Source organism: Aotus nancymaae, unplaced genomic scaffold, assembly GCF_030222135.1.
Source record: "Aotus nancymaae isolate 86718 unplaced genomic scaffold, 86718_ANA_hifiasm-v0.15.2.pri h1tg000064l_1, whole genome shotgun sequence".
Classification (NCBI taxonomy): domain Eukaryota; kingdom Metazoa; phylum Chordata; class Mammalia; order Primates; family Aotidae; genus Aotus; species Aotus nancymaae.
Window position 1 is genome coordinate 14,779,026 of NW_026988479.1, and position 14,486 is coordinate 14,793,511.

A 14,486-nucleotide genomic window follows, 5' to 3' on the forward strand; every position below is an offset into this window, starting at 1 on the left:
AAGCAGCCTGAGGGGAGTTGCTCAGAGGCTGAGCTTCCTCAGTGCTGCCTCTGCCCAGGTGTTTCATCCAAGGCTGGGCTGGTTGGGAGGACTTGCACTTGGTCAGTCCACTGTAGCTCTCAGGATTCAACTCTCAATCCACAGGCTCATGCTAGGCTGTGGGCTCCATGAGCCTGTGGGCTGAAGCAGCGTGAACTCAGTGCCCTCTGAAGTTTGAGGAAGGTGACACAGTGGTCAGTCTGGCTATGGAGTTTCCTGACCAGGACAGCTTAGTCCTTTGTGGTTCCTGCTAACTGTGGGTTTGCCCTGTAGGGAAGAAAGTCAGTGGGCATAGAGTCACCAGCTATAAAATGATTTGAAATTTGACAGCAGACATTGTGAATTTCATTAGTGTTAAGGGCTCTTCAACCAGCATGCAGATGTATGCAAATTATAAGCAAATGAAGGTGCCAATTGGCTGGGGGGTTGGGGAGAGAAGCAAGCTGGGAGATGTCCAGGAATGACCTTTGTGGATCGAGGCCCAAGGGCCCCTGAGAATCCCAGCAAAGCACATGCAGATAAGATGCAAATGTGCACGCAGCCCCAGGGATTTCTGCCTGCCTGACCATAAGAACATGAGCCCAAGGCAAGGGCTGGTTCCCTGGTGGCCACACTGAGAGAAAGAAAGCAGGTGGGGGCTGGTCATCACTCTAAACTGGCACTATCTGAAAGGGATGGGCATCTTTAAGGGAGTCCTAGGTTCCTGGCTCTTGCCGTACACTCGTGTGCCCTGAGATGGAAAGGTAGGAGTGAGCCTGGCTTTGGGTGTGAGCATTGGGAGGGCAGGACGGTAGGGACCTCAGCTGCCTTGGGAAAGGGAGGGCGTGCCCTCTCTGGCCACCCTTCTGGCACCACGGGAGTCTTTCATTTGCCTCTACCCTCAGGCTGGGCTTCTGAAGCCCCTGCCTCAGAACTCGCTCTGACAGCTGCCAAGGATGAATATCCACTGGGTGCCGGCTGAGTGGCCTCTGCTGTGTGCTGCTGTCCTGGGCATGGCATCCTTGGGGTAGCCAGCTGGGTTCCCTGCAGCCCCTAAAAGGTTCTGAGAGGCAGCAGCCCACCCTTGAGCACTGAACACGTGCCATCTCCTTTAGTCCTCACAGGTGCCTTGTGAGGACAAAAGCTGTTGGCACCCCCTTTTATGCAGGAGGACACTGAACTCAGAGAGTTGAGCAGTCTGCCTGAAATCACACAACTTGTGAGTAGCAGAGCTTGGATTTGGAGCTGGTCTTTCTGAGCATACAGGTAGGGGCACTGACCTGCTCTCCTGGACTGTCCCAGTCTGAGGCCCTTGTTGCAGCGCAAGGCAGTCCAAGTTGGGAAGACCAAGTGGGTTAGGAGGGTGTAGGGTCACTTTGGAGTGTGGAATCCAGGAAGTTCCTGAGGCTCCTTGGTGGGCACCCCTTCAAAATTATCCTAGGCATCTCCCTGGGCAGTTGGGATGTGGAGGAGGCTGGCCTGAGATTAGGGAGGGGGCCTGGAGCTCTTGGAGACGGGAAGACCCTTAACTCTAGGCCCCTTGGTTGGCAAAGACTACAAGGGAACATGGTGAGGGGGGCCCAACTGAGGGCTCTTCCTGGCAGCACTCTACTGCCTATGCTGCCAGTGGCCTAGCAGGTTCTGTGCAGCCCTGGAGTGCCCAGGCCTGGGCCATCCTAGGCCCCATGATGGTGTGGGGGCCAGCTGGTCAGGGTCTGCTATAAACACTTCCTACATGCCACCTGTTTGCATTGATCATCTCTTTTAAGTGTCTGTGCGTGTCTTGTGTGTTTGTGTATGTTCACATGTGTTTGTGTGTCTGAAGATCCTAGCCCATGTGCTAAAATCTGGGTGATCTAGGGAATTTTGGGTAGGGATTTTGGGGAAGAGCAGTGAGCCAGTGTGGGTGTTCAGGGTGGGTTTCCATGGGTGGGTTTCCATGGCAGAGAATAGGTCCAAGAAAGAAAGATTTCTTTGCCAAGTACCCCTCATGGAACTGTCTCCAAGTATCCAGTATCAGGTGGCAGGTCCTTGGAGACTGTCCAGGTTAGGGTATGGAATCAAGGATGGATAGGGGGCTTTGAGCCTTTCCAAATACACTCTAAATGTTGCACACATTTGTGAGAGTCTGGGGCAGATTCTCCATCAGATGCACCAAGAGGTCCAGGACTCGGAACTGGTTAGGGATCAATGGTGCACGTGGGAACATGAGAACAGAGAGGAGTTTTTTGTGACCAACTTCCCCTAGTCCACTGGAGGCAAAATGTGAGGGTCCTGGCACTCCTATATTTGCTCTCTGGGTCAGCTGTGGTCTCAGCCTTGCCACCACGCTGACATTCGGGAAGAATTTTCTCTGATCCCAGTCTCTTCTGCATACTCAGGACAGTTTTGACCCTGGATGCCCAGTGATGTAGAGCTAGTTGCCCTTAACCTTGCCCCTAGGCCTGCAGGTGCCTTGTCCCCACCTTACCAGGCAAACCAGGGGGATTACCTCATGAGTGGCTGCCTAGTTCCCTGTGTGTGTGTATGTGTATGCGTGTGTGTGTGTGCATGCGTGTGTGTGTGTGTGTCTGGGCAAATATGTGCATGTGTGCATGTGCCCACCCATGCCTGCGTTGTATGTCTGCTTTCAGGTACAGCACCCATGCACTTGCCCCTGTGTCTTATAGAGCATGCTGGCCCCTGGAGCCCTCTCTAGTGGGCCCCTACCTCTGCCCTGTCCTTGAGTTTCCCACAGTTCTCAGCTTGAATTCCAGCATGAAAGGGACCGTAAGATTATTTCTATGACAATCTAGCATTCCATCAGAATCTTAGCCTTGCTGCTTTCTAGCTTTGTGACTCTGAGCAGTTCCCTCAACCTTTATTGACTCTGCCACAAATAGGCATGATGATAATCCTTGTTTTCATCTAACAAATATTTTCTAAGTGCCTACTGTGTGCCAAGTATAGTCCCCACCATCACTGAACTTACATCCTAGTAGAGATGGGCAGGGAATCAGTAAACACATAGAAAAGAGAGCTTCAGTTCTGCTGAGTTTATGGTGCTCCATGGAGGAGTTTGGTGGAGTGCCAGGGGTCAGACGGTGCCTTTCTCAGGAGGGAGTGTTGGATTTGAGCCCTGAGTGGCAGAAGAGGCTCTTTTAAAGGTCTAGGGAAAGAGCATTCTAGGCCAAGGGTATAGACAGTGCAAAGGCCCTGAGGTGGGAATGAACTCAGGGAGCAGAAAGAAGGCCACTGGGGCCGATGTGGGAGAGCATGAGGATTGGTAGAGGGCAGCAGAATCAGCTCCTGCAGGACCTTTTCAGGCCATGCTGGGGAGACTGGATTCTAATCTAAGGGAGATCGTTAGAGGACTATGAGGAGAGAGGGAGGGTTGTGTTTTTGCAGCTCCCTCCAGCTGCCACAGGGAGAATGGGGAGGGGAACAGAGTTACTCAGGAGAGCTGAGACCCAGGAAGTGCTTCTCTCGGCACTCAGCCCTGGCAGCTGGCGTGGCCAGGGTTCCACTATCGTCATGGGACCCATCTCAGCTGGTGCTGAAAAGAGGCTGCCAAGCCCAGGGTCATTCCAAGGGCTGAGGCTAGTGGGAGCCTCTGCCTGGAGAGGGGCTTGGATCAGGCCAAGAGAGGCTGTGGGGGATCTTGGCCAATGCCAGCCTGTCATTTGCAGGCGTCTCCATGGGATGGGTGCCCAGTGGCCCAGCTGCACCCGCTCCCCTGCTCTCGCCAGCAGGGCTGGAGGTGGGAAGGGCCACTGCTTTGGGCCAACTCTCTTGGTTGAGGGTTTGGGCCCTTGATCTCCTGGGAGGGTTTGGCGGGGGGCCTGGGAAACTGGGGACTTATTCTGCATCTCCAGCCCATCTAGCTGCAGAAGGAGGCTACTCCTGGGTTCTAGAGACAGCTACTCTGTGAACCTCAGGGAAAATCATTCTGGGTTCTGTGCCTCAGCCTTCCTCATTTGTCAAGTATGGTGTAGAAAGGATGGAGCACAGCTACCTTTCGTCCTTAACCTTGTAGTGAGTTTGACCTTCCTTGGACCTCAGCTCTCTCAGTGTTTGTGACGTTGTTTCCCACTGGCCCTGAGGGTGAACTGAGGTGATGCCCCCCCCGTAGATGGGTTCACAAAGGCCAGAGGTCAAAATGATGAGTCCCAGGGCACATAGTGGTTCAGAGTGAGGATGTGGGGCATCATTTTACACCTCTGCCCTAAAACCTCCCCTCTATGCCACCCTCCCTTGGGCTCAGCAAGACAGGGTTCTGGCTCAGCTATTTCTGGGCTCAGCTGGTCCTCACCCAGGCAGGGATTCTGGGCCCCCCGCCCAGAGTAGAGCTCAATGCTGCCCCTTGTCTGCCCACCCCCAGAAACCAAGGACATGGCCCAGTGCCTGGTGTTGGCAGGAGCCTCCATCCCACTCCCAGCTAAAGGAGGACATAGCAGGGCAGGTAGGGCTGGAGCCAGCCTGAGGCAGCTGCTGGAAGTTGGGGGTGGGATGGAGGAGTCTCCCAAGAGGTCCTCAATCTGTCCTGGCTTTGGTGCTGGTGTAGGCTGAGCATCAAGCGAAGCTGGTGATACTCTTAAATGTTGGGTTTCACAGAGGTTTAGTCAGAGCCCTGACTCAAGGTGGGGGCTCAGCCTCTAGGTATGTGTAGGGGAGCTTGAGTCATCGTGGTGAAGTCGGGTTGAAACACTGTGCCCCAGAGCAAATGCTCATCCAGGCCCCTGGGCTAGAAAGCAGATCAGAGGACTAAACTCAGCAGCAGGCCAATAGCCCCTCTTCTTTTTCCTTTCTAAATGTCCCCCCTACTCCCCAACCAGAAGTCTCAGTTGAGGAGGTGACTTCTTGTTTTTCCTCCTCTGAGTATATAACCAGAGGGAACAGATTGAAATAGCAACTACAGCAGCAGGGATTTAGGGCAGACCAGAAAGAATTCCTCACTCAGGGCTGGACCTCTAGAGGTCCCTGATGTCCTAGGATCAGGGCCCAGATATTCTAGAGCATGGCTCTTCTGATGTTTAAAAGTCTGTGGGCTTTTTTTTTTTTTTAAGTAAAAATCCCCCTTATGCTGTCATCAGAACTCTAGGAGGTGAGGGCCAGCATAAATCGGCGGGGGTCCCAGGTCTGTCGGTTCTGTCCTCTTCTTTTCCACTCCATATTTGAAAACCCAAGTTAAGTAATCTTAACTGGACTCTGGTGGCCGAGCTCCCCTCAAGGGCCCAGAATTCCTGAGAAGTTTCCTCCCCAGACTCTTGTTCTCTAGGTGGGACTTTTCTCCTGGAGCCTATCCCAGTGTTCCCACACTTGCCTCATTATAAGAATCACAGAGGACGATACCCTTCCCCTGTAGCTTCTGGTTTGGGAGGTCTGGGGTAGAGCCTGGTAATCTGCATTGTACCAAGTTCCTCAGGTGGTGTTTATGACCAGGCAAGTATAGGAAGCTTGGGCCTCACTTACATCACTCTTGTTGGCTCTGCAGCTCATTCTGCTGCATGCCAGAAGGCCGGCCAGTCCCTCTCGTGCACCCTCTCCTGAACCCCCAGCATCCCTCTCCAGAGCAGAGTGGTGGCCAAGGCCCAGCAAGGGGAGGAAAGAAGTGGCCCAGCCAGAACTGGGAGAAATGGCCCCAATTCCCACTTCTCTCCAGGGCATTTGGAGGGGCTGGTCTGGGTCCCCACTAGCAGAGGCCACTTGCGGAGGGTGTTAGCTTAGCTTAGGTGGGGCCAGGGGCAGACAGAGGAGAAGGGGGGAGCCAGAACACAGCTGGTTCCCCATTACATCTGGGATTAGGTTGGGCAGGAAGCCCTTGAGAAGTGTGGGCTGGTCCCAATCCATTTGAGACAGCGGAGGTGAAGATGGTGGGAAATGCATCTCCTCATTTTACAGCAGAGAAACAGACCCAGAGGGGAGTGGGGCTGGCCTGGGCAGGCCAGTGAGGAGGCCTGACCTGGACTCACACAAGGTCACGCAGAGTTGGGCAGAACAGGGCCTGACTCCCCTTCTAGTGCTCTTCCCCAGAGTGCCCTTGGCAGCCTCTTCATGAGTCCCTCCTCGCAGCTGGGCGAGCTCTGAAGGGGGCCCGGGAGCGGAGGGGAACCCAGGTCTCCTCCTTCCTCCCAGACAGCTGGGGCTCTGGGCACTGGGTGTGGTGGAGGCAGCCTGGGCTCTCTGTGAGGCTCCCGGGCAGTGCCGCCCGCCCAGCACCCTGGACAGCGCCCCACTCTGGTCCGTTCCTGGCGGTTTCCAGGCTTCACTTTGCCTTCTGGGGTGGGCCCTGCTCTGATCAGGCTGCATCTGTTGACTTCCTTGCCTCCTCTCTTAACTACTCCTTGAAGATAGTCTTCCAGCCCAGTTCCTTCCATTAACCACAAAGGTAAGGTTCACTCATCTCTGGTTCCTGGAGCCAGGGCGAGAACGCAGGAAGAGGCTAGGGGACGGGCAGCTGTCAGCCTGTGGTTTGTCTCCATCACTGACTAGTGGGAATGGAAGGGGGCCCTGCTGGAGCCTTCTCCACTTCCTCCCCACCTGGATGTTCCTCAGAGGGCTTTGGTGACCTCTGGCAGGCACAGCAGAGACATAAGAGGTAACAGGAAGGGCAGAAACTGGGGCACAATGGGCTGGCCAGGGTCAAAGGTGAGGTGAGGTGGCTTCTTGGGAAGGGCAGTGAGGGGACCATGGCCCGAATCTACACTCTAGCTGGAAGGTTCCCGAGGGGACTGTCTTGGCCATCTCCCACTCTCGGGCAGGCTGCTCTGCCACTGGTTCTGCTGGACTTTAGGCACCCCCTAGCCCCAGCCCCAGCCCTGTCTGACCAGCCCTTCCTCTCTCCTTGCTGCCAGGTCTAGAGGAGTCCCAGGAGCAGCTAGGACGGGCAGAAGCTGTGGCTGCCATGGAGGAGGACAAGCTCTTATCTGCAGTGCCCGAGGAAGGCAATGCTGCCTGTGACCCCAGCCTGGAGCCTGAGGAGGAGCCAGGGGTCCAGAATGGAATGGCCAGTGAGGGCCTGAACAGCAGCCTCTGCAGCCCGGGGGACGAGCAAAGGGGCACCCCAGCAGACACTGAGGATCCCACGAAGGACCCAGATGTGGCCTTCCATGGCCTCAGCCTTGGCCTCTCCCTCACCAATGGCCTAGCCCTGGAGCCAGACTTGAACATTCTGGAAGATTCAACAGAGTCCAGGCCCTGGAGGGCTGGCAGGCTGGCAGAGGGGGACAATGCTTCCAGGAACCTCTGCCCGGATGCTGAGGACCCTCAGCTGGGGTGAGTGGGTGTCTCGGGATGGGAACTTGCCACATTTGGCTGCTCTGTTGCTGTGTGGCCTGGGTCTAGCCACTTAGTCTCTCTGGTTCTTGTTTTTCTCTTAAATAAAATGGGGATTTCATATCCCTCTTTTGCCCAGATTCTGGATGTTTTGAAAGGACAGAGCCCAGAGAGAGAATTCTAAGTCCAGCAGACTGGGAGGCTGAAGGTTGTGCCCCCCTACACCTTCAGCCCCTCGAGCCATCGTGAGCTGCTTCTATGTGGGTTGGTGTTGCGGGGGGTGCTGCCCTCTCTCCATCCCAGGCTGGGCATTCAAATTCCAAATCCTTTTAAAATGCCCGATGTGAAAATTCATCTGGTTCATCCCTCTGCTTCCTGGAAATGAGAATCTCCCAAATCCTGCCAACTAACTCCAGGAAAGCAGGCTCTGGGCTTTAATCCCTTTTAGCTACTCTTACCTGCAGTAATCATCAGGAAGTTCTATCAGGGATCTCACTTCAGTCTTGCAGTTACAGCCCAATTTCTATTGTCCTCAGCAGGCAGTGGAGAGACCTGGAGTTTTGGGGGTGTGTTGGACAAGCAGGGTGGGGAAGGGACAGAGAAATGTCTAGAAGGCACCAGGGTGGGCTGAGAAAAGAAGGCATTTAGAAGTCTTAGCATGCATAGCTGTAGGCTCTGGCCTGAACAGGCAGTGTGTGGGAGGCGTGTGAGTGTGCATGGGGGGTATGTGTGGTTGCCTGCCCTGAACATCGTGTGTGCACAGGGGTGTGTGAACATGTTGGTATGCATGGGGCTGGTGGCTGTGGGTGGGGGGTGTTGGTGCCCTTGGTCTGGTCATTTGTGGCTGCACATTTGGGGGCATGTTATGTGTTATGTAGGGATACATGTCTCTAGATCCCTGGGCAGGAGTGTGAGTATGTGGGGTTGGGTGTCTGTGGCACTGGATGTGGCATGGCCATCAGAATTTTTACATCCAGGCAGGGCCTAGGGCAGCCCCATGGCTGGCAGTGGGGCGGGGGCAGGGGACTGGGGCTTCTTAGAGCGCACCATATTGAGGTGGCATTTTTACTTGGGATGGAGAGGCTGGGGGCAGTTGGATGCTTGGAGATTGGGCTGACGGTCTTCAAGCTCCCATCAGGCCACCCCTCAGGTCTGCTCAGTTGCATGAGGGGGTTGGAGATGGGGGTTCCACTGGTGGCTCTGACACTGAGCTGAGAGCTCCTCACAGGCAGGGCTCTGTCTTGTTTGGATATCTCTAGTGCTCAGAACAGGCCTGGCAGAGGTGTTTTTACTGGGCTGACTTTGATATTTGCCCTGGTGGCCAGGGCAAATGAAATTTCTTTCCTCTTCTCTCCTTCTGGAGGTCAGTAGAGGAAACTTCCACCCCAGCCCCTGCCAGGCATTCTGCGCCTTTTAGATTTTTGCCCCCTCCTCACTTTGTTCCTTGGCAAGAGAGAGCCTAATGAGGCTTCAGTCTCAGCTCCTGCTGGGGCTGGGTGGGAGTGCCTTCTCCAGGAAGCACACTGGGATGGAATCTTAGGCATGGGGCGGGGTGGGGGGGGAGCGGGCAAGGAGATGTTTGAGGGGAAGGGGCACTTCCCAGTCCTCCAAATACAGCTCAGTCTCTGCTGGGCAGCAGGGGCTGGGGGAAAGTAGAGCGTGGCCAGAGCCTCAGGGGAGAATGATGGAGAGGGAGGGGTGTGCTTCCTTGCATGTGATGGGCCTCAATTGATCTGAAATGGGCCGGGCTGGCCTGCTGTGTTCTTTCCTGGTATCTCTTCCTCTTGCTGGTTCTATCTTCCACCTCTATCCTTGTCTGTCTAGCTCTATCTTTATCACTCTCCCCGTCCCTGTTGTCCTCTTCCTCTGTCTCTTTCTTGCCCCATCTCTTGGTCTTACTCTCTCAGTCTCTCACTCCTTCCTTCCCTGTGTACCTGCTCAACTCCCTGGTGGATAAGAATCTTCGCAGCCTCCTCAGTTCATCTATGTGCAATGCTCTCTTCCAGGTGCTAGAGATGAACAAAACATACAAAAACCTTTGCTCTCATGAAGCTTATGGTCTAGCGGGGAGACAGACAATAAATATTAAAATAATAAATAATTACATAGTAAGTTGGAAGGAGATAAGTGCTTCGGGGGAAAAAATAGGAAAAAAGGGGCTGTGGTGTTTGGAGACAGGACACGGTTTAGGTTAGGAGGTCAGGGCAGGCCTCACTGAGAAAGGGATGTGGAAGGAGGGCTTTAGCTGGGGAAGAACTTTGGGCAGAGGGAACAGCCAGTGCAAAGGTCTCTTTTGGGGAACAGCACAGGGTCCTGCAAGGGCTTGGGAAGTGTGGGTGGGGCCATGGGGTTGATAAACATATGTTCATTTACCCAGTGGATCATTCAGCCAGATGTTCTGAACACCTACTGTGTGTGGGGTACTCCCTGGCTTCACAAAGCTTTTGTTCTGGGGCTGGGGAACAGACAGTAAACAGGGGAACAGACAGAATCTTATATGACGGGAAGGTCTGGGGAGTAAATGAAGAGATTCTGGAGCAGGAGGCCAGCGTGCTGTGGGCCTGCCTCCCCTGGTCTCTCTGAGAAGGTAGCACTGAGGCCAGACTTGACAGCTGGGCCTCAGTGTTTGGGAAGAGCAAAATTATGACCCAGTGTGACACTGGTTGTGACAGGAAGATGTTCACAATGCTCTGGGAGCCTGAAGGAAGCAGCCCCCTAGGCTGGGCTGGGGGCCAAGGCCTTACATTCATTCATTCAGACATATATCTGATGCCCACTATGGCCCTGGCCCCAGGCCTGCTCTTTTCCCTACGGAATTCCCAGTACCCAGCCCGATGTCTGGCACCTTGTGCTCAGCCAGTATTGGCTGAAGGGATAAGTGAACAGGATGGGGGATGTTGTGCCCCCAGGGGCCTCCCAGACACAGATGAGTGTAGTCACCAGCACTTGTATGGGGGACACCTTAGCAGGTTGGTGACTGGCTTCTTGCATCCCACAGGTTGGATGGTTCCAGGGAGCTCGATGTGCGGGATGGCTTCAGCGCCACATTTGAGAAGATTCTGGAGTCAGAGCTGCTGCGGGGCACCCAGTACAGCAGCCTTGACTCCCTAGATGGACTGAGCCTCACGGATGAAAGTGACAGCTGCGTTAGCTTCGAGGCCCCCCTCACGCCCCTCATCCAGCAGCGGGCCCGTGACAGCCCCGAGCCAGGGGCTGGGCTGGGCATTGGGGACATGGGGTTTGAGGGGAACATGGGGGCAGCTGGTGGTGATGGGGAGCTGGGCAGCCCTCTGAGGCGCTCCATCTCCAGCAGCCGCTCAGAGAATGTCCTGAGCCGCCTGTCTCTCATGGCCATGCCCAATGGATTCCATGAAGATGGCCCCCAGGGCCCAGTGGGGGACGAGGATGATGATGAGGAGGATACGGACAAGTTGCTGAACTCAGCCAGGTGAGGCAGGGCCCAGGCTGGGAGCTGGGAGAACCACTGAGCAGTTGGGGAAACTGAGACCCAGAGGAGGCAAAGCAAGTTAGGGTGACTCAGTGTCCAGAGTCAGCATGCCCTCTTCAAGGCCACCTGGTCTACCGTCTGCATCCAGACTTCCCACCCTATGTCCTGAAGTTTCATTCTGCTCTTCCAGGCCCTCTCAGCCCCGGTAGAAGTTGGGGAGAGTCAGGGAGCTATGCTGTGAGTTCACATGAGAGGCTCTTCCGAAAGTCTGATTCATTTCCTCCTGCTGCAGTGGAGCTTCTTTCCCTGCTCTGGCCTCTGCATGGTTTGCAGAGGCCTGAGGAACCTCCCCACCTCCCCAGGGCCTTTGACCCTACTCCTCTACCCACCTTCCATCTGCAGTGACCCCAGCCTGAAGGACGGCCTGTCAGACTCAGACTCTGAGCTCAGCAGCTCGGAGGGGTTGGAGCCTGGTAGCACAGACCCGCTGGCCAATGGGTGCCAGGGGGTTAGTGAAGCTGCTCGCCGGCTGGCACGCCGCCTCTACCACCTCGAGGGCTTTCAGCGCTGCGATGTGGCCCGACAGCTGGGCAAGAAGTGAGTGTGGTCTCCCTGCCCCCAACCCAGGCAAACCTCGTGTCTTTCTCAGCCTGAAGGAGGTGTAGGTGACCTCCTTCAGGGGTACCTGGTGCTGGGGGGTGCTCCCAACAGTTCCCCAAGGACACCTCCTCCTGCCACTGTCCTCATTCCTGGCCTCGGCCTAAATATGTTTCCTTTCTGGGCTTCTTGGGCGAGGCTGATGCTCTCAGGGAGGGGTGGTGGCGGGCGGCCCCTCAGGGCTGGGGGTGCAGGATGTGGGATGTGGTTATGGGGTCACAGTGGATGTGAGGACAGAGAAGCCAGCAGGAACTGGGCCTAGCTAATGGGGCCAGAGAGGAGAACCTGGGTCTCGAGGGACACCTGTGGGACTCAGAGCTCAGGAAAGGGCTCTTGGCCCTCATTGAGCCCCACTGTTTATCGGAACTAGCTGAAGGAGCTGAAGACCCAAAGCACACACTCTGGCCTTCAGACTGGTGCAAAGGGAACTGGCTAGATGAGGGTCCCAAAGGGAACCAGGGGACAGGCAGGACTGGAGGACTGAGGGAGTCCGCCGGCACATCCTGTGCACATCTGCCCACTGCCATGTGTCCACCTGCCACCTGCCACCTGCCACCTGCCACCTGCCATGGCTCTTTCACCCGGAGTGCCTCCCAGTGTCCACATTAAGGCTCTCAGCTGTGCAGGAGCAGGTCTGGCCCCACAGCGCTGCTCACGGGGCTGGGATACAGTCCAGACTCTTGTCCATGAATAGGAACTGAGCTGACATGCGGGCTTTAGGCCTCCGGGAGCCCTGATGGCGGCTCAGGTCCTGGATCCCCCTCTTTTTCCTCCTGCCTCCTCCACCCTCTGCAGCCTCCATGCTGCTCCTTGGTCCCTGACAACCACTCCAGCCCGGAAATCATAACTCAGATGCCCTCATCTCTCCTGCTGGGCTGGACCTCCAGACCTATTGCCATCCTTTCAGGAGCCTTCTTTATGGCCTGCCCCTGCCCTCCATCTTTTCAGCCACTCCCGGCAGCAGCTAATTGTGCTCAAGTCTCTCTCATCTGAAAAACAAAAATTGTTTCTCAACCCCACTTCCTCCTCCAGCCAAAATTCTTGGATTTTCTGCCCAGGGTGGCCTCTCTATCCCTTTTCTTTGTCCACACTTTGCCCCTCCACACTGGTTTCCTCCCTCATCCCAACTTCAGAACCCTCTTGTGCCAAGGTCACTGGCGGCCTTGTGTCTTTGAATCTGGTGGCTGCTCTCCAGGCCTCATCTTAGCCCCTTCAGCAGCTTCCACTCAACCAGCCATTTCTTTCTTTTCCTTTAATTAAACTTTTTATTATGAAAATTTCAAACAGACACGAAAGCAGAAAAAAAAAAAAATGAAAGCTTTTTGTACCCAAGACTGAGTTTCAAAGTTACTATTCCTTCATTCTCATTTCCTCTGTGACCCACAGCTTTTTTTTTTTTCATGTGCTGGAAGATTGTAACGCATATTTCAGACACTCTATCGTTTGATTTATAAATACTTTAGCATGTATTTCCAACTGATAAGGATCTTTTTTTGCATAATCATGATTCTGTTATAATTTCTAACTAAAGGAACAAAAAGTTCTTAATCTCTCCAACATTCAGTCTATGTTTAATTTTCTCTGATTGTCTCAAAAATGTTGGTTTATTGAAATCAAGATTCAAACAGGGTCCACACATCGCACTTGGCTGATTGGTCTGTTAAGTCTCTTTTAATCAACAACAGTTCGGCAGTTGGGCAGTCCTCCTCCCTTCTTAATGCCATGCATTTGTTGAAGAAACCAAGCCATTTGTCCTAAAGAATGTTCCACAGTTCGGATGTGGTATCCTCATGGTGTTATTTAACATGTTTCTCTATTTCCCATGGGTCCTGCAAATGGGTGGGTGAGCTCTGGGCTTAATTAGAATCAGGTGGAAATTTGTTCTAGTTTTTGACAAGAATTCCTCATGTCAGTCTTCTTGAAACCCTCTCCTCGTTGGCCTGCAGGACAACACACCCCGCCTCTGGCTGCTGTCTCTCAGCCTCCTTCGCTGGCTCGCTCCTGGGTCCTCACCCTGATTCGGGACTCTGGGCTGGCCAGCCTGTCTGTGCCCTCTCCTCTTGCATGGGTTCAGCCCTACCCTGAGCTGTTACTGACCAGCTGTGGATTGATGACTCTCACACGGATGCCTTGTCTTGAAGTCTGACATCTCCCTCAGGGGACCACCTTCTTGGCCATGCCTCATGCCCATTCCATCTCTGTGTCTTGTGGGTTCTGCCCCCTAAATCTCTCTTCTCCCCATCCCTTCTGTCTCTCTCTGGACAACTACTGTAGTCTACTGTGGGTCTCCACTCAGCAGGTGGCGTGTTCCAAAATACAGACTGACCATCCCTGCTTTAACTCTTCTGAATCAAGTCCTGGTCCTTACCCTGGCTGCAGGCCCTGGCCCCGGCCTCATCTCTTGCAGCTTCATTCCTGCCCTTTAGGTTCTGGCCACATGGCCCCGCTGGTAGCTTCTTGGACATGTCGTGCAGTTTCCTTCCTGGGGATACTGCATCATCTCACCCCTACTCCTTTCCTCTGGTTAGCTCTTAATTCCCTGTGTTGACTGAGACAGTGCCTCCTCCAGGAAGCCTTCCTGACACTCTTAGACCAAGGTTTAACATTATGGCCCAACTGGCCAGTAGCTTAGGGGTTGAGCAGGTCTAGGGGATGGGTCGGTCAGGGTACCTTGGGCCCTACTCCTAAAGTAACACCTATGATTCTGTCATCCTTGGGCTGGACCCTGCTTCTAACAGACATCCCATACTCTCCTGGCAGCAACGAGTTTAGCAGGCTGGTGGCCGGGGAGTACCTCAGTTTCTTCGACTTCTCGGGCTTGACTCTGGACCGAGCACTCAGGTCAGTGGGGCTGGGATGGGAAGTGCCCATAAGGGGTACAGGCTGCACATCTGGATTCTCATGTCAGCTCTACCATAAACTTGCTGTGCAGCCTTGGGCAAGTCTTTTGACCCCCTGGTGAGGCTGTGGGGAAGAAGCCACAGGAGCAGCAGCAGTCCAGCAGTTGGGCGAGTGCCCCCTCTGTGGTAGCTGTTAGATGTGAGGAGGGTGGAAATGTAGCCTTGACTCTAGGAGAGGAAGGGAGGCGCAGGATTTGCCTGTATTGAGC

At 54.5% G+C, this 14,486-nt stretch overlaps 1 protein-coding gene across 2 annotated transcripts in view; it reads left to right on the plus strand.

Annotated features, from left to right (window-relative positions):
- PSD2 (pleckstrin and Sec7 domain containing 2) overlaps nt 1-14,486 on the plus strand; it is a 50,889-nt gene that overhangs the window by 11,362 nt on the left and 25,041 nt on the right. For both annotated transcript variants that reach the window (XM_064366384.1, XM_064366385.1), the window contains 4 exons: nt 6,852-7,272; nt 10,271-10,720; nt 11,123-11,317; nt 14,138-14,218. In XM_064366384.1, coding sequence (XP_064222454.1) covers nt 6,852-7,272; nt 10,271-10,720; nt 11,123-11,317; nt 14,138-14,218 — 1,147 coding nt within the window. The remainder of the gene's footprint in view (nt 1-6,851; nt 7,273-10,270; nt 10,721-11,122; nt 11,318-14,137; nt 14,219-14,486) is intronic.